General features: G+C 40.3%; 1 protein-coding gene across 2 annotated transcripts in view; it reads left to right on the top strand.

Moving 5' to 3' along the window:
- The window catches only part of celsr2 (cadherin, EGF LAG seven-pass G-type receptor 2), a 59,343-nt gene that overhangs the window by 16,906 nt on the left and 23,463 nt on the right, over positions 1-18,974 (top strand). For both annotated transcript variants that reach the window (XM_034869234.1, XM_034869235.1), the window contains exons 2-5: positions 3,925-4,635; positions 12,989-13,211; positions 18,060-18,175; positions 18,286-18,374. In XM_034869234.1, the coding sequence (XP_034725125.1) occupies positions 3,925-4,635; positions 12,989-13,211; positions 18,060-18,175; positions 18,286-18,374 (1,139 nt within the window). The remainder of the gene's footprint in view (positions 1-3,924; positions 4,636-12,988; positions 13,212-18,059; positions 18,176-18,285; positions 18,375-18,974) is intronic.

Genomic DNA, 18,974 nt, shown 5'->3' with positions numbered 1-18,974 from the left:
AACCGCTAAACATTCCACAACCTCGCCGTCCTTTTTTCCACATGACTGAAATACACACTATTGGCTTAGAATTACGGCAACAATCGTTAAACACACTGCTAACTCACGGTCCTCTTTTTCCCATTTACAGCCCCCTCTCTTGGGTTAAAATGACTCACTGCTGTCGGCTACGGACCGCTGAACACACTGAACGTTGTAAACGGCCTTGGCCCGCTGGCCTGGTCCTCCGGTAACGTTAGCAGTTACTAGGGTTAGCAAGGTTAGCCAGGACAAGTCGGGATCACTTCACTGGGTGTGTCTCAATTGTCTCAATTAAAATGCAAACAACTCACGTACTATACCTATATAATTCAATGTGAGTACACAAATGTTGAAATTACATAAAATGCCCGTCCCTAGTAGCGGTGATAAATTAACCTGAAGCTAATGCTTAACTGTTCAGGAGGAAATTAGCCAACTCAGCATCCTTTAGGGCTCTAAACTGTCTCGATCTTTCACATTTATCTCCAATATTTACCCGGGTTTGTTATGTCTCTGGTCATGCAACTGTTAGAAACATGCCGTTTTATGTTAAGGTCGGGGAGAATCTATCTCCGTTGATCCAGTTTGTTTGTTTGCTGCTTTCGAGGCTGTACTAACGATACAGCTGTAGCGCGCTGGGTTTACGATTTTACAAGTATATATCTGGCAACCCGGCCTGGCTGTCAAACCGGGTAGTTGATAATAATACACAGGCCACACTGTTCATCATGGAACAGAAATTACAAAAGGAGAAAATACTAGCAAAGATAGTATTTCAGCTTTACATGTTTCCTTAATACCTTATGTAATATCTGAATATCTGTTATCATTGGGGTCATTTTTTGATTTATTACAGTAAATATATTAAATATTGTACCTTTAGGTAATGTCCAGAAAGTAGAGTTGTAAATAGTGCTTAGATAATTAGTCAAGGAATCATTTAGTCAATAAACAGTCATTTTGATAATTGATAAATCTTTTTTTAGGGATAACACTAAACAGTATTGCTTTCACTTGTCATTTAAAAAGATGACTGCCAATTGAATATGTTTGGAGTTTTAGACCAGCTATATGGAGAAATCACCTCAGGCTTTGGGAAATTGTGATCGACTAAAACCATTTGAGGCAGGAACAGGTTAAACAATCCAACATGAAATTAATAAAACCAACGAACATGTTTGCTTATCCTGTTAACCACCCCCGGGATCTTTAGGTTCCCTTTGTTTGGAACCATTGATTATAAGGATTAATTAAAAGATTATAAGAATAATCAGCATATACGCTGATAATGAATACAATCGACATCAGTTGCATCTGAAGTTGTACATTTCTCCTCTATTTGAAATAGAGCCCTAACTATGAACCGCTCTGCCTTTGTCATGGCTTCCTGTTATGTTCTCCCCTCTTATATGCAAATGTTTTCTTGTGTGCACAGGTGTGTGTGTGTGTGTGTGTGTGTGTGTATGTGTTTACAGTAAAGTGTGAATAAAAGAGCAACCCTGCTTGTCTCTGTACTTTGATTTTCCCCCACTTCCTCTGCTAAGGCCCTGTATTATTACTTTGCTGGAAGCTCTTGACTGAAAGCACAAGGATTAAAGCCGTGTCAAACATGCTTCTGTCTCTTTTCCTTCATGACCCCCTCTCTTCCTCTTCCTCCCCCCCTCCCTTGGCACTCTGTGTTTAAACTTGCCCAGTGCCAAAACAGAGATCTTGGTAACTTTGGGCAGTGCTGTTTGTTTGTGTGAGTCCTGCTCGCAGGTTCTGCTCTCTGGCCGGCGTCCAGAAGCTCCAAACAAAGTTTCCCATTGATTAATTTGGAGGGAAGCTTGTTTTCATGACACTTTTGATTTGATTAAGTCCGTTTTGTGTTTGCTCTTGAGGCTCTTGAGAAATCTGCAGGCCAGCAGTGAGATAGACAAAATGATTGAGGTCTCACTATGACCTTAAAGTAGAATTTAAAACTTTTGAGAGACTAAATGACATAATCCTCCAATTACAAATGAAAAGTTAAATTCACAAGCAATCCAACCCACCATTTAACAGATAATTATACTCAGGGGTTTTACTACTACAGCCTTATTGTATGGTATGACCAGTAGCGTATTGAAGCTAATGTTAGTAAACTTTCCCTAGATATTTCAGTGTAACTGATATTACTGAGTCAGAAACAATAAGGTGTTAATGGCACTTTTCTCCCCAGATATTAAGCTGGACAGACGCAATGCAAACTGTTAGTCATGCCCCTACGGGACAACTGTGACTTCTTGTCACTGGGCAGAGAGCTGAAGGATCCAGCTTTAGTTGTGCATTTGTTGCACACTTATTAGATTTAGAGCATCCTGAAAGCTTTAATGGATTAAGATCCCTAGGTTTTGTGCTTGTTAGGAACATAGTGAACTTCCCTTAGTGTTCATAGTGGTTGGATGATTTAGGATCAAGCCTGTTTTCATTATAATTTTACTCCTCAGTGAGCAGGGCTGCTCCTGTCAGTGACTTTCAGCTGATAAGTAGTTGTTGTTTTTTTATTGTAAATGTAGTTACAGTAGTGGAAAACAAGCAAGAAATAAGCTTAACAAAGTCATTGTAAATTGGGTACATAGGCTTAAGTATGTTTACCTTGCAACAACAGCAACATCTACATTTTTAGGTCTGACTTGGCTGATAAAGGCCTAACATGGGAATCAATGTATTGTACAGTCAATAGCTACTGTACAATAGCAGACAAACACTACATGTCTTCAGTCATAGCCGAAGGATTTAATGTATAGAAGATTGTTAAAACAATAACAGGATCAAAACAACCAGATAAAAGAGGATATTTGCTGAGCTGAGAAATGCTGTAACCGTTAAATCTAAGAGTATGAAGCATGTATAATTAAGCAGCATCTCTGCTTCCGGACAAAGCAAAGAAGCAGGGAGTTGTGAATACAGGCGTGAAATTGCTGATTAGAAACTTGGAATGTATCGAAAGAAAACATACACTTAGTCTTGGCATGCGTTATCTGTTCTGGCACATGAGCAAAAAACAACAACAAGAAAACACGTCTGAGGCAAGAATATGAGTAAATAAAAGTGTTGATATCCATTACAGTGTCAATTTGTGTACACTTTATGGCATTTTTGCTGTTAAGTACTTCATTATCAACAACAAGAATGTATTGAACCCATTAAGTATTGTCTGTGTATCCATAGCCTGATGTATCTTATTTCTCTGTGCCCTAGAGCCCAGTTGTTTACAGCGTAACATTAATGAGCCACATCCTTATGCTGGATGACATGTTCATGAACATGGGCACTGTAGTTTGTTTTGAGTCAATCCTACATACACCGTCCTGCTGCTGGCACTACAGCACCAGATCTGTATTAATCCGCCTCTGAAAATAGTCCCCAACAAATACAGTATTTACTCCTGTCTCAGTAATGTCTGCTAAAATCTACTGTGCCCAGCTGTTTTAGGAAATTAATTAGCATTTTAAAAAAAATCAAGGTATGGTGGTTTTAATCTAATTATTGGATTTGTTTCATAAATATAGAATATCACAAGCCTTTAATGTTAACAATCTTAGCCCACAGTCCAGAGTTTAACATTTTTAAGTGCTTTGGATAAAAATATGACTTCTACTAAACTCTGATGTTAACAGTCTCATATTACAAAAAGATAATAAAATACATAAAGCATATGATTAAAATGTAAAACAAATCCAAGGTCACAAAAAATGTACATCAAGTGATAATGTACATCCAGCCATCTTCCTCCAACTTCAGAAGTGGTTCACCATTCTCCTTACTAATTTTATACAAAAGAGACTTATGTTGGTCAGTTAGTTAAGAGCACTTCCAAAACACAAAGTAAAGTTTCTCTCATTCTGACGTTAATCACTCTTTCTCTGTGGTCTTTTTCAGATGGTGTCCACTCAGTGTCAGCTCAGTGTCTTCTCCAAGTCACTATCATCACCGATGAAATGCTGTCCAACAGTATCACGTTGAGGCTGGCCAACACCTCCCAGGAGCACTTCCTCTCCCTGCTGCTCGCCCAGTTCCTGGACGGCGTGGCCCGCGTCCTTTCCGCCGCCCCTGAAGACGTCGTCATCTTTAACATCCAGGACGACACAGACGTCAGCGCTCGCATCCTCAACGTCAGCCTGTCTGTGGCTGTGCCTGTGTTGGGTGAGGGACTCCAGCGGCCTGGAGGGCTTGGCCAAGGGGGGGACAGGACTGGGAAAGGGGTTGAAACTGGAGGTGGAGGAGAGTTTTTTGGCTCTGAGGAACTCCAGGAGAGGCTGTACTTGAACCGCAGCCTCCTCGTTAAGATCTCCTCGCAGGAAGTTCTTCCCTTTGACGACAACATCTGCCTTCGGGAGCCGTGTGAGAACTACATGAAGTGTGTGTCTGTTCTCAAGTTTGACAGCTTGGCGCCGTTTGTAGCATCAGATACCATCCTGTTCAGACCCATCCACCCCATCTCCGGGCTGCGTTGCCGCTGTCCCACTGGCTTCACAGGAGACTACTGCGAGACAGAGATTGACCTTTGTTACTCGAAACCATGTGGAGCTCACGGTGTGTGTCGCAGCCGAGAGGGAGGCTACACCTGCGAGTGCTTTGAGGAATACACAGGTGAGAGCCCTCGCTTAACATTAATTAATTTCTGATGAAGCAGTGTTGTTTATTTTGTCAGTCAGCTAGTCTTCTCTGTTGGCTTCATTAACCACTTGACCTTCCTTAGTTACTTTAGTTACTGTTGCCACGCCTCTCGAGTTTTTCATTCTCACACGGCACATAAAGTTGTTTACAATAATAATAGTGGTAGTTTTACCACTCCAAATACTTTAAAAAGATTGACAGACACAGAAGCAGGCTGCTCATTTCTAGAGGGAATATGTTGAATATGCTTGCTGAAATGAAAACTGTAACTAGCAGATGTTACCAGCTGACACTTGCTGGCTACTCAACGCTGACATGAGTTGGCTGAAACGTTTTTCCCCAGCTGACTTGTTTTAAAACAAGAAACATGTTAAAAGCTCTTAAATATGCACAACAATTACAGGAGCAGTCATTGGCAATGAAAGTCTTGTTGTGAAGCTCCCTCCAACAATGCTACAACAAAATGTGTAAGGGGAAAACATGCACTAAAAAGAAGAATCCAAGACAGAAAACACAAAGTAGTGCAGACGTTAAAATAGCAATAAAGAATAACACATAAAATTAGAATAAAATAAATATATTATGAAATCTAATGCTGTGGTAGATGAAAAATATGTATGTAAACTGCCATGTGTTCAGGTTAAATAGGTAGTTTGAAGGAAAAGTGTTCAGTGTGATGTAAGTGAAATGTCGCAGTGGTGAGCTTGAGGCCCGCGGGATGAAGTTATCCCTTTGCCTGGTGGTGCTTGACCACATGCTTCGGTACCTCAACAGTTTGAGACTGGGGTGATTGGGGTCTCTAAAAATCCTGTTGGCTTTCTTCCTGCACTGCTGGGTGCAGCAGTCCTCCATGGACAGCAGCTGTGTCCTGGGGATGCGCTGAGCAGATTTCACCACCGTCAGTAAAACCTTATGGTTGAGGGTGGTGATGCAGCTGGTTAGGATATTTTCGATGGTAAACCTGTAGAAGTTATACAGTATCCTGGAGTCCATGTTGAACCTCCTAAGCCTGAGGAAGAAGAAGAGCTGCTGTCTTGCTAGTCCGGCTCAAGGCATGTACATTGCTGGAATAAAGCTGTACATCTGGCACATCTCTCACGCGCCTGATATCCTTCCCCTTCCGCTATCTCCACTATCTGTTTTGCAAGGACGTTGTCGCTGCATCCGGGGCTTATAAGAAATATAAAAAAGCCAAAGCATTTTCCCCCTATCCCAGAATGGATAAGAAGTGTAAACTAAACCATTCTCCTCTACTGACACAGCCCTGTGGAGAGGTCTGTCAATGTAAGATGACTGCCTTGCTGTCCTTGTGATGGTGTTTGTTTGGAGTCCAGATCAGATCCTGGCTGATGTGAACCCCTCAGGAACCTAAAGCTGCTGACTCTCTCCACCTTAGTCAAGTACGACAAGGAAAAATGTAAGATCAGACTATAGCTTACTATAGAGAAACATACTTGGACAAGGTTAGATTTATACTTTATTGTTCATATTTCTATTTATACAAGAGAAAACTCTTTTGGGATGAGGGCATACCAATTAGTTTGTCAAATGTTACCCGTCATCCAAACTCTTTAGACACATGTATCGCCCTTGCTATAGCGCACTATTTTGGTATGTGGAGAAATCCCGAGCCGGCTGTACTTGGTTAGCCCACGATTTCTAAGATATGAATCGACAATCACTGTTTAAGGCAGGGGGATTATCTATCTGTCCCATGTGAATTCCCACTGAATAATTCTCCTGTCTTCAAACGTAGTGCCACTAAAAGGTGAAAGGGCACAATTTCGGCCAAGCTGTGTCCACATGTAGCTTTCAAAATGTTAATTTCTTCTCCTTCACCAAGATCCCATGGGAGCTTTAATGTCCACATCTGTACCATTCACTCCCCTCTTCAACTCTTTATTGAACCTGGCCCTTTATATAACCCAGACTGTCCTGTGTACTGAAGGCTGAGTGATGAGTTATTGATCTAATTATCCTTATTGCAGTCAGCCACAGCAGAAGTAAACAGTTGCAGTTGTATTCTTTTTTGTAAATTTTAGAAGTAGATTGTCGTAACTGAGGGTGTATGCCAAGTCAGATTAGTTTTTTTGTTTGTTCTTTATCTGGTTTATTTACCCTGAGCTGTAGAAGTAGACTGTTTCAGCTAACAGGAAGACTGATGATATAACATCCTCATTGATACAACCTCTGTTTCCTCTCTGATGTCTGTTTGGAGGCTGGGGACTTTAAAGAAATCTTTACTTTGTGAAGAAAACAACAAAGTTTCTATGTCCAAAGGAGTATCACTGAGAGGAATAATAGAAGGGAATTATTAATTATAGATGGCTACAGATGGAGAGTGTCCCCTGGCTGTAAAATGGCCCATGGAAAAAAAATACCTGAGATGAAAAAATACATCACAAAGAACACAGTATGTCGAAACGGAGAGCACAGAAGCTTCCTTATGCAGGGATAATGAAGAAATAATGTATTACTGTTGGCAGCAGAATTGCCAACTGGTTGCAGGACTTGTTATTCATTCTCTGCTCCAGAAATTATTCACATCCTCAAAGGGTTAAAGTCTGTCTGCTCATACGTTTTATGGTTAAGGGGAAAAGGGAGGAGTTGAAAAAGAGTTTAAAGAGGAAGCTAATTAAAATATGCTAATTTATACAGTATGAATATTTGGGTAGTTGCCCCACCTTTTTTTTGAGAGGTTAAATGGGTCAACCCTGACTTCTAAGTGTGATTTAGAGTTTCATCTTGTCTTTGAAGCACTATGCTAGTTGGTTTATCAAATCCAGTGATATATCGTAACATAACATGAAGTACATTTACTCAAGCAATTTTGAGGAACTTTATTATTACTCCACTACATTTTGTTGACAGTTTTAGTCACTGTATAATAAATAAAATTATACTATACTAACTATTATACAAACTTTTAATACAAGATAGAATCAACTAATAGAGTCTGGTGTGTTATTATAGTTAAGGCTACCCAGCAGTATAAAATAGTTTAAAAAAAAAGGGATTTGAAGGCATCATGGATTATAATCCAATTGTAGGGGATTATAATTTGGTACTTTAACTTTTTGTGAGTACTCCTTCCTCCACAGTTTTATCAAAATTAAAATAAAATGATACAAATTAGGGTTTATGGTTGTTTACATTACATATTAATTCTCTAATTATAGTTGTTTGAGATGATAATTTAGTCTTTTTTTTTATTTAGAATTGTTACATTTATGTACAGGTGTTCACCAGCTGTGACTGATCTTGTTTAATTGCAGAAGTCAAAGCTGGTCTTTTTGTAAAAACTTGTGATAAATTATCACTTTAACAAGTGTCTCCTGTTAAAATAAATATATAAACGGGAAAGCAAAAAGCAGTTGTCTTTGTGCTCTCTGTAATGCCATTGCTTCCATTATTCCTCGTCGAACATTAAAAGGCCTTTTCACCTATTTATGTCGCTGTTTATGAATCCTGAAATAGTGTTGGACATTCAAATGTGTGGGCTCAGTTACTCAGAGTCCAGGTTGAGTGGCACTTACATATTCCTATGCACAGCTGTGGGTGGTGGAGCTGAACTGTAGGTGTTTTTAACGTGAATGGGCAAAGACGGAGAGTGAATGTGTGAGTGGGTGAAGTGGGCGTATTTTCATACTTTAAGCAGGGACCACAATCAATTGCATTAATCTCTGTCAGTAGGGGTTTTAGACCCAGGTGCTTTTAAATCCAGGATGCAGCACTGCTCAAGTTATGTGCAAGTGAATGTGGTTTAGTAGCTGGTGTTTTAAGATGTTTGAATCACGCTATCAGACTGTCTTATCAAACAAGGTCATTCAGACTTCATGTTTTGTCCTCTGTGATCTGACCCCACTGTTCTGCTTCAGTAAACCTTGAGTTGACCAGTCCCCAGTCTGTAGTTAGGGGGGAGGGGGATTGTCACACAGAATTGTCTGTGTGTGTGTGCTAAATTGCTTATTATGTTTGATTTGGATGGGTAGCTATGTTCTGAAAAGCTGCGATTTTCTGTGTAAGAAAGTTGGATGGACAATCTGTGGAATGTATATGTGTTAATGGTGTGTGTGTGTGTGTGTGGGGAAGGGGGTCCGTAGGCGTTGCCAGATGGTAGCAGTAGAGAAAATGAAAAGATATACCATCGTCTTTGCTGTTGGCTCGGCTGAGTCATTCCGTGGATACAGAACATGTTTTTCTCCTTTTACTTTTCATATTTATCTTAAAACACACAATGTGAGCTATTCACTTTTTTCATCTGAATGAAGATGTGTGTTTGTGATGAGCATTCATCAGCTAACTGCTGACATGTGATGAGAAAGTCTATTTTTTCTCTCTGGTAATTCATTGAATAGAGAATCCATTTGTGATGTTTTAATACCCAGACATGCTTTTACAGCAAATACGAGTGGATGGTCACATTTCACATCAGTGTTTGAAGTTAACACATGCCAAACACTGAAATACACTATAATTTGCCTCTGAGAGATGGTGTGAATAAAAGAACGTTGCCAGACACATAATGTATCACAGTTTCCTGAACCACACCAATGCTCTTTTTTTCTCAAATTAAAAATCAAGAATCATAAAAACGAATTAAAAAAAAAAAATGTGTTGAGTTTTTTAGTGCAGCAGAATTATTCTGGGTCTTTGTTGATGTGTGAGAAGTGTTTGGGTCCTCAGGCTCTAGACCACCTAGATGTGACGAGAAGATTTGATCACAAATATAGCTTGAGGTCATATATCTATTCTGCTATAGATGTCTTCAGTTGTTGTCTTTGGTGTGTCTGGAGGGATAAACCCACTCGAAGATGCTCACAGTTTCCTAGCAGCCGCTCAGACACACCTGTTCTGGTTTAAGATCTCTGAGGAAACACGGTTTGCACACAGGGGTGGTGCACAGTAACATTACATCTTTAGAATATTCTCTAGTTGGGTTCAATAATTTTAATAACAACTTAACACTTCTTTTGATTGTTTAGTGGTCTTAGATAAATAAGAGTTGGTTTTAGTGTGAATATTTACAGCAAAAGCTTGAATTTCAGGAAGTTGTTCAGGCTTGTTTTACAGATGATGTCCATTTCATTTATCCTCTCTCTCTCTCTCTCTCTCTCTCTCTCTCTCTGTCTCTCTCTCTCTGGGATAAATTTATGATGTACTGGAAGAGCAAAATAAATGCTACAAATACATTTTAGCACATACATTTTAACCTGCTTTTTTCCTTTAATCAACAACACTAATAATATTGCTAATGTGTAGGCAGAGGTGTCAATACAAAGTGTTGAAAAGACTCCTCCTCTCTAAATAAAAACTGGATCTCTATGTGATTTCCTGCCTCAAGGATTCATGCTGGTACCAAACTCAGAGTGTGGGCATTGGGATGGACTTATAGAGGGGTGTAAATAGAGCACAGGAGACGTGTTTGAATTATTGATCAGGATATAGAATTGTGACTGTGAGCGCATCCCTGCCCACTGTGCTGCTCACCTGGCAACGTAAAAGCTGTTGGGGTGGTGACGTCCCACAGGGATGAACAGGGAAGAGCATTTTTTCAGGTATCAGTGAAGCATATCTGTATAAATTTGTACCAAAATGTACTGTTAAGTTTGTGTTTTTCACAGTTAAGCACAACTCAGTGTTGCTGTATCTGGACCATCTGAGCACCTCTGTTCAATACAGCTCTGTTTGCTGATGCAAAGTTTGACCACTGTGACTGCTTAAGAAACACAAGTTGTTAATTGCCTACAGCAAGTTGCTGAATTAATAACGAGGCAGACAGCACTGTAACTAAAAAGGCTTTATTTCAGGCCGGCTGGCCAGCAGTAGCATGTTGTCATCAGGAAGAACCGGAACGGAAATTGTCCTACGCTCACAGCGTAGTGCAGCTACTGCGCTCCATTTAGTTGTTTCTTGAAGAGAGTGGCACAGAGACCCTGACATGTTTTCATACCCCTTTAGACTGGTGCATACTCATAAAGTTGTCAATGACGGCTTCAGGTTAAAAGACAGTTTATTGGTGTCTTACAGATTAGTAATCATTATAAAGCAGAAATAAAAAGACCTTTTGGGATGTGAGGTAGTGAAGATACAAGTCAAAGAAACCCTTCCCATTAACAAAATCTTCAAAGTCTGAGGATTTTAACAATACACCATCAATGCTGCAGTTTTAAATTTTAGTACATCTTTTTATAAAAGGTTTTGCCTTAATGTTCTGCAGCTTTCCTCTGGGAGGTCAGCAGTTCACAGGAGTTTTTCTGTTTAAATTAAAGGTCTAAGCAGGAAAAACCATCTATATGTTAACAGAATGTGGCAACCCAAACGTTTTTTTTCAGTTATTACCAAACTGTAAAGAATACATTTCTTATTTCTAAACATTAACTGATGATTTAAAATCCTTTATAACTTGTTATCTCTGTTGTAAACAGCAGCTTAAAGTTTAATCGTCGTTTGAATTAAGTTTTTATTTGTCTCAATGTTCAGTGTCATTTTCCCCAACGTCTCATCTCTTGACTTCACTTGACTGAATAGATTCACCCCAGCAATAGTCACAGTGACAAGACAAAGCAACTTGCCTTCAGCGGACTGTGAATAGAGTGATTAATAGTCAAAGAGTAAATAAAAGGCCTGTGTATCAGTTGTGTTGGACGAAGGTGTGTGTGTGTGTGTGTGTGTGTGTGTGTGTCTGTGTGTGTGTGTGTGTGTGTGTGTGTGTGTATGTGTGTGTGCGTATGTGCGTGTGTGTGTGCGTGCATGTGTGTGCGTACGTGCACGCCAGCGTTACAGTGGTGCTGTAGTAGCCTACACAGCGGAAATCTTCCACACTGCTGACTGAGTGGCTTGACACCAATTCCAGCTCACGGATGGGAGCGTGCGGTCTCGCCCGAGCAACTGCTGCAGGCTCCCAATCCATAGGTCCGGACAAACGGCACATGTGAGCCAGGCTGAGGAAGGCAAAGGCCTGGGACACAGTCTTTTTGTCTATGCATGTCTGGCGGCTGTAGCCTACTGATTTTCCCTTTCAGATTGAGAACTGGTTGCTTTGTTGGCTTGCTGTCACTGTCTCCTTCTGTAGTTTAGCACAATTTTAGGGTGCGACAGATGATGGTTTTTGATCATTGATTAATCATTAAAAAACATTTTTGGTTAGTCAATCAATTAATTGATTTGTCTATGAAGTGTCGAAAGATGGTCTTAATTTGTTTTTTACCGACCAACGGTTTAAAACCCAAATATATACCAAATTATCATAGGAGATAGAAAACACCTCTCTACCGTGGATCAACGCAATATAAATAAAGGTGCTGACACACCAGGCAGGCGGCAAGGAAGTCTGTGGCGTCTCCTCACGTGGACTGTGTCTTGGCCAAAAAGTTCTCTTGATGTACTTGAGAATGTACGTTCTGTGTCTGAATGGCGCCGGGAGAGCTAGCTAGCCTGTCCATCTCACAGGTTGTCAACAATCAACCTATTTTGACAATGAATTAATTCTCTAAGTCATTAGTCATTAGCAGTAGTTTTGCTGATCTCTTTCAGATTCTCAATTGTGAATTTGTTTGTCTTATGTGATAGTTAAGTATTTCTTACTTCTTCTTTCCTGACTGGTATTTAAGAACGGTTTGATAAGTGTTTATCATGAAAAGCATCGACACAGATTCACTTTGGAAGAGGCCTTCTGTAAATCAGAGTATGGAAAATCAGTGTCTGATAAGAAGGACAAAACTATTTATTTTTGGTTGTCATTTGAAAATAAACTCATCAAATGTCTGTGAAGTGTGAAAAAGTTGAAAGTAATCATCATGAGCCACCACAGTCTGCAGAAACTGCAGCCATTGCTTTTGACGGCTTCAGAGTCTTAATGCATAAACACTTCCAACTCACTGCTTTGAGACATCAAGTTGTCTCCCTGAATATGAATGCAGCACAAACTGTAACTATTTTCCCAGAGGGAGGAGGGGGAGTCACGCTGGGTGTGACACAGAGAGAGAGAAACACGGAAACTGCAGAAATACTCAAAGAGAAAACTGTAATAACGCTGAATCTTGAGTCAGCATTCCTCTAATACACTTAATTAACAATGTAATAATTTAATTTTCATTGACTGTATGTTTGAAACAGTAGAGCTGTTTATTTCAGGCGGATAATGTAAGACCTCTATGGCAGCACATATAGGACAGCTGCAGTGACAGACAGGAAGCATATAGCAGTGTGAAGTCCCTGAGGTGGAAGCCACAGGGATGACTGAGGTGATGCTGCCTGTCACAAACAATATTAATCCTCATTTCTCTCCATCTTTTTCCTTCTCCATCCATCTCTCTGTGTCCAGGAGAGCGCTGTGAGCTGTCATCCCGCTCGGGCCGCTGTGCTCCGGGAGTCTGCAAGAATGGGGGCTCTTGTGTCAACCTGCTGGTCGGCGGGTTTAAGTGCGATTGTCCGCCGGGCGGCTACGAGAAGCCCTACTGTGAGATGAGCACCCGCAACTTCCCCCCGCACTCCTTCCTTACCTTCAAGGGCCTCCGCCAGCGCTTTCACTTCACCCTCTCTCTCACGTAAGCACCTCCGCCTCCCTGCAACAAGCTGCAGCTCACCTGGATCACCTGCACTGCTAATCTGTGATTCACTCTTTATCCACCCTCACATCCCACTTCATCATGCTCTCCAGCTCTTTTTTTCACTAAAGTGTGCTCCCTCCACCTCACATTTATGTAACAATAATGGTGTTTAATAACAATGATGGGCTCACTGAACAACGGCCATCTCCTGTAGAGCCACTTTGGTATCAGATTATTGTTCCTGTGCTATAAATACAAAACTACAGCATAGACGTACTGCACATTAGACGTGTGCATACTGTACTGTGAGGTAAAAGCTGGACAGCAGCTGAGCTGAAGGAGCTGTTATTTGGAGAGGAGACGTGCATAACATAAGGTTGTTCATGCCACAGCCAAGAGTGAGTCTGATCTTATCTCACTCAGTGTCACTTTGAGCTGTAAGCTGTGAGTCAGCGGCGGGCCTATTTCACCGCAGTCTCCCTCAGCAAGGTGAAACCCAGCATGTTTTAGGTACAATCTTATTTGCAATTTTATTAAATAGCCCAAAATCCCAAATTAGTCTCAGAGGCCTTTCCAAGTTAGACAACAACATACCGCACTCTCTATCCTTAGACCCTAGACTCGTGAATGGGAAGCCCCCACTTACAACTGATTCAAGCAGTGCATTTTGCATTAATACATTTTTATGAATGATTAAACAAGATGTAAAATGTTCATTTGTGAACTTTACAGATACTGGGAGGTGGATTTTGTTGTCTTTAGACAAAGTTGGGCTAGTTGTTTTGCTCTTTTTTTTGCAGTCTTAATGCTAAACTAAACTAACCAGCTGCTGAGTCTAGCTTCATATTTAGCATACAGAATTACATACATACATTCTCAGCTAACTTTGGCAGGAAAGTGATTAAGCTTATTTCCCAAAATATCAAACTATTCCTTAAACTACCATACTGGGAGGCGACATAGGGGCCACTTCATTTTATATTACAGATATTTATAAGAAAAGACTAGCAGACTGAAAAGAAATTCCAGTGCAGACTATTTATCAAATGAGATGTGCAAACAGCGATGTCATTGCTAACCCTGGCACTTTCTCTGATAGCTGGAGGCTCTATCTCATTCCACAATTAGCATTTGGTAAAAATAGCAAAGATCTGAGCCCAAGGTTCCTTCTTTTTCCAACACTGCACAAGAAGAAAACACCTCATGTAAATTTTATGATATTAATTTTAAAATTAGACAGTTTTACTTGCAAGGTCTCATTTCTGCTTATTGCAGTGCAATACTGCCATAAGTTGATTATGGCGATGTCTACAATGATTATCATAGACATCATTGTTAAGGTACTTTCTCATAGAATAGTATTTTTCTTTCAACCATCAAAGGTGTGTCAGAATCAGTTATTGTGATGCAAGTGAAGCATGTTGGGGAACTGAAGCCAAAGCTTTTAGTCTGTGTTGTTGACTATCTGAGGGTGGTTTGTGGAAGGGGAGATGCTTTGGAAATGAGTATATGAGCGATGAACACTGAACACATGCAAAGGCAGCAGGATCTCCAATCTGCATGAAATCTCCATGCAATCAACGATAAAAGCCGCCCGTTCTGTTTGATACATGTCACAACAAGTGACAACAAGTATCGTCTCTCGGATTGTATCACAGGGAATGTGTCCTGCCATTTTTTCATACTCATTGTGATAGTTGTCACCTTAGACGTGCTTGGCAGGGGTTGACACAATGGCTGCTTTTGGAAATAATATCCCCCTAGTGAGACTTATGGACTCGGCCCTCCTTTAAGCGAGGTTCACATAACATTCTTTTTTGATGGCAAACTGCTCAAACCAGTTTTGAAAGTGGTCTAGATTTCACTGGCAGGTCACATAAGTGAAGTAGCTGCTGAACTAGCTGCTGTGCAAAAGGTGCCAATAATGAGAGCCTGAGGCAAGAGAGGTCAACAACCAGCTCTGATACCTGACCCTGCACTGATCAGGTTCTCCGAGAAAGAGCTTCTGTTATGAGGAACGGCTCTGGATGTGGATCTTGTTCAGTCACAGTGACGGCTAATTCTAGGTCTCGTGCTATCACAGCTCTGTACTGTTGAGCTCCACCATTAAGGCTGTGATTTCTGAGTGTTTTGGGATCTGTATAAACAAGATGAAAAAAAATTCTCATTGTGATATCACCAATATTCTCTGTGACTGAACTGATATTTAGGTCAACAAAACTTAGAGTCTCCAGTCATTTTTATGCTCAAATTGAAAATATAAATTAAAAAACAGGAACCACACTTATTGTGGCGCAAGAGGAAAAGTCAGAGGATCAGTAGAAGTGATCCTCTGGGGAACATCAGTGTCTGTTTAAACATTCATCTGAATCCACTGAATAGTTGTAGAGATATTTCACTCTGAACCAGTAAAAAAAAAAGTAGTTAAATAAGGCTGCTTCTTCATTCCAGCGTTTTGTATACATTTTATTATCTAACGCAGATTTTGAATCTGTATTTCACACTTATATGTTGTAAACCTTTTTTTCTTCCTTCCCACTGCACACGTCATATGAATTTCAGCATGTTAGCATAGCGTGACACGGTTCCCTACATAAGGGCAGACGGGTTGTTATTTTTACTGATGGGTGCCTAATGTGACATGCAGTGATGCAAGTTGAGTCAGTTTTTAGCTCCGGCTGATTACTCTCATAGTTCAGAGGGCTCTTGGGGGCAATCTGGAAAAGCCTTTTAAATAGATCCGTCAAAGACTGAAAGCCCAGTGAAGAGTAATAGACTCTCTAGATCATAATTCTAGTAGGCATTCTGTATTCTGAATATATAGACACTATCTGATTAATCTGTCTCTGCTGTTATTATCAGCTGAAGCATGAGCATCCTCTTTCCTCCGAGGTTGTGATTATTGCTTTTCTCAGTAAGCAGGTCAGCGGTGCTGTGCCCCCTGGCTCTTCTCCAGTTAAAGAATACTGCACGAACAGCATCATGTACAGTATGCCCTCGAACCCTGAAGTCTGAAAGAGGCTGGTGGGCGGCTGCTCATGTTGTTGAAAGAGCATGTATAGATATTTGGATGTGTAAATGACATACTTTAAAGGCACATGACATGCTTAGGCAGCGATTGCATGTCCCTTTGGGTTCAGGAAAAAAAAGAAATCACACCAGCTTTGTTTTCAGTGTTCCAGAGCCAGTCGGTGATTGATCTTTTTTAAATAAGTCATTAGTCCTTTTGAAGAAAAGAAAGCTGCATGTTAATGGAGTAAATGACCAGACAACCAGACACCAGTAAGCCTCTCCGTTGGCAAATGTGCACAGGAGACTTATTATTGGGTCCCCTGTGGGATGGAGAAAGAATACATCTGCTAGTTAGTTCTGTTTTTTTTTCTGTAATAACATACTTTCACACATCCCAGTAACCCATTTTCACAGAATCAGATTTACGACCGCAGACCACATCTGACAGGTAAAGCGTGATCTTTTTAAACCATGTGGTCTACCACGTACTTAGATCCCGGATCGAGAGCAAGGCGCAGATATAGGCGCATATATATTGAAATGTACATTATTATGCAAGGATCATACAACATGGCCGCCCTGGGCGAGCCAATTTCATCAAGATGCAAAGAGAAATCTGAAACTGAGGCTGTGGTTACAGCACTGGCAGCTGTCTGTGTTCTCCTCCATGAGAAAATATATTTTGAAGCTGTCACTGCTGTCTGCTTGTGTGCTTCTTCTTTATTTGCTGTAATGTGTTCCCCAGCCATTCTTCTTTGACATTGCCCTAGTTTTCTGTTTCTTTGCTGTAGTGTATCATGTAATGTGGCTCTGTGATATCTATTCACGGCACGCAGATTCTCCAGTCCATCCCTGTGTCTGTGCTGCAAATACGACTGTTTGTTCCTCTGACTCGGCCTTGTGTTCATGATTAACCTCATTATATGTGCATTGATAACTGTTTAGCTTGTGCTCATCATAAGAAGTTACACCTCACACTGTATTAGCAATCCAGTTGAATGGAAAGTAAGGTGGATGTTTATAAATGGGCCAAAAGGAGACCACTGCCCTTTTTCTTTTCTCTCAGTTGTATGTTAATATGGAGTACAAGCATAGCTGACAGCAAATCATTTCTTACAGAACACACCAGTACTTATTTACGTCAGTAATAAGACGTACTTATTTACTGACGTCATTTGGTACGTAATGTTTAAAGGCTGGTGTGACAGTACTTTTTTTTTTAACAAATCTCATGAAAAGACCAAAAACAACAATGTGTTTCTCCTCTCAATACTTCTTTACCCTGTTTTTGGCACGCAGCCCTAATTCCATTCGTTCCTATTGAAGATGCCAGTTTTTAAAAACAGTTGTTTTCTTTTTTTAAAGGCTCAGTAATTTCCTTACATTTGCTGGGCACTGTCATTTTTAGTAAATGTCAAACATTATTTTCACATTTATGTTACACAGTTGGTACTTTGAATTTAGAGTAGCAGTGCACATGGGACTGAGTTAAAAAAAAGTACGGTGGTTCATCAGAATGAATGAATGTGTCATCCAGTGCAAAGGTGTGTCTTACTTGTGTGTTTTTCATAGTTTTGGGACAATAATTGAGGTCCAAGGCACAGAAGAATATGATATGCCAGTTTGTAACTACATTGACTATCCTTATGATTATGGTTATGAATAATTTATTGTTAGATTTGGTATTTTCATGGAATTTGTTGGCAATAAGAAAATGTAAAATATCACCACCTTGACTCTTTAATTCATAGATTAAATATAAATTTAAAAAAACATGAACAAAACAGTGATGAGATTGAGTAGTGACAAAGATAATTTGAATGTTTTTTTCAGATTTGCTACCAAAGAGTGCAACGGTTTGTTACTCTATAATGGACGCTTCAATGAGAAACATGACTTCATTGCCATGGAAATCATCGATGAGCAGATTCAGCTCACCTTCTCTGCAGGTAGAACAGCTTTGGTTTATTTCTCTTTTGGCATTATGATTGACTGCAATATTTTTCCTTCATTTAAATACCATTTCTGTCAGTCATTCACTTCTTTCATTGTTTCTCAGGCGAGACCAAGACTACAGTTTCACCGTACGTCCTCGGAGGAGTCAGCGACGGCCAGTGGCACGTGGTGGAGGTCCACTACTACAACAAGGTAGTTAACAGGAAATACTCCTCAAACACCATGTATGTGAAGAACTAGATTTATGGAAACCACTCTTAAAGCTGCAGAATGTTCAAAAAAAGAGAAAACTTTTAAGTTCCCAATATGTCAAAGTATTCATTTAAACAAAGGTGATCTTGGTAAACCGTCACTATATTCCAATTGTGTTTTTCATTTCCTTCTTTTTAACATTACACAAAAGCAGCTGTAACTTAGGTTAAATCTGTCTGCTGATGTGTCCCGCATCAGGTGTGGCATTAGAATACCAGACATAGTTACCGAAAATTTCAAAATGAAATCCGGTTGCAGGTTTGATCCGCTACAGACGACAGACAGTTTAGTTTTATTGTGTTAAAGGCTGCAGTGATAACTGACATGCTTTTTCAACCAAAGGCTTCGTCTTTAGGACATCATAGAGGACAAACTGAACTGGGTGGAAGTTAGTTGTCTAAGTTTGTTGTACTGCCTCTTTAGTGCTGCTGCTGTTTCAGACTATAGAATCACTGACAGGCTGATGATCTGGAACCCAGGCCAACATGCCAACTAGACACTGATGGAAGGAGAGACAAGAGAGGGGGGGGGGGGGGGGGG

The sequence above is a fragment of the Etheostoma cragini genome, chromosome 4 (assembly GCF_013103735.1).
Source record: "Etheostoma cragini isolate CJK2018 chromosome 4, CSU_Ecrag_1.0, whole genome shotgun sequence".
NCBI lineage: Eukaryota > Metazoa > Chordata > Actinopteri > Perciformes > Percidae > Etheostoma > Etheostoma cragini.
Note: the sequence above shows the minus strand (reverse complement) of the source record. Positions and strands in the feature narration are given on the sequence as shown.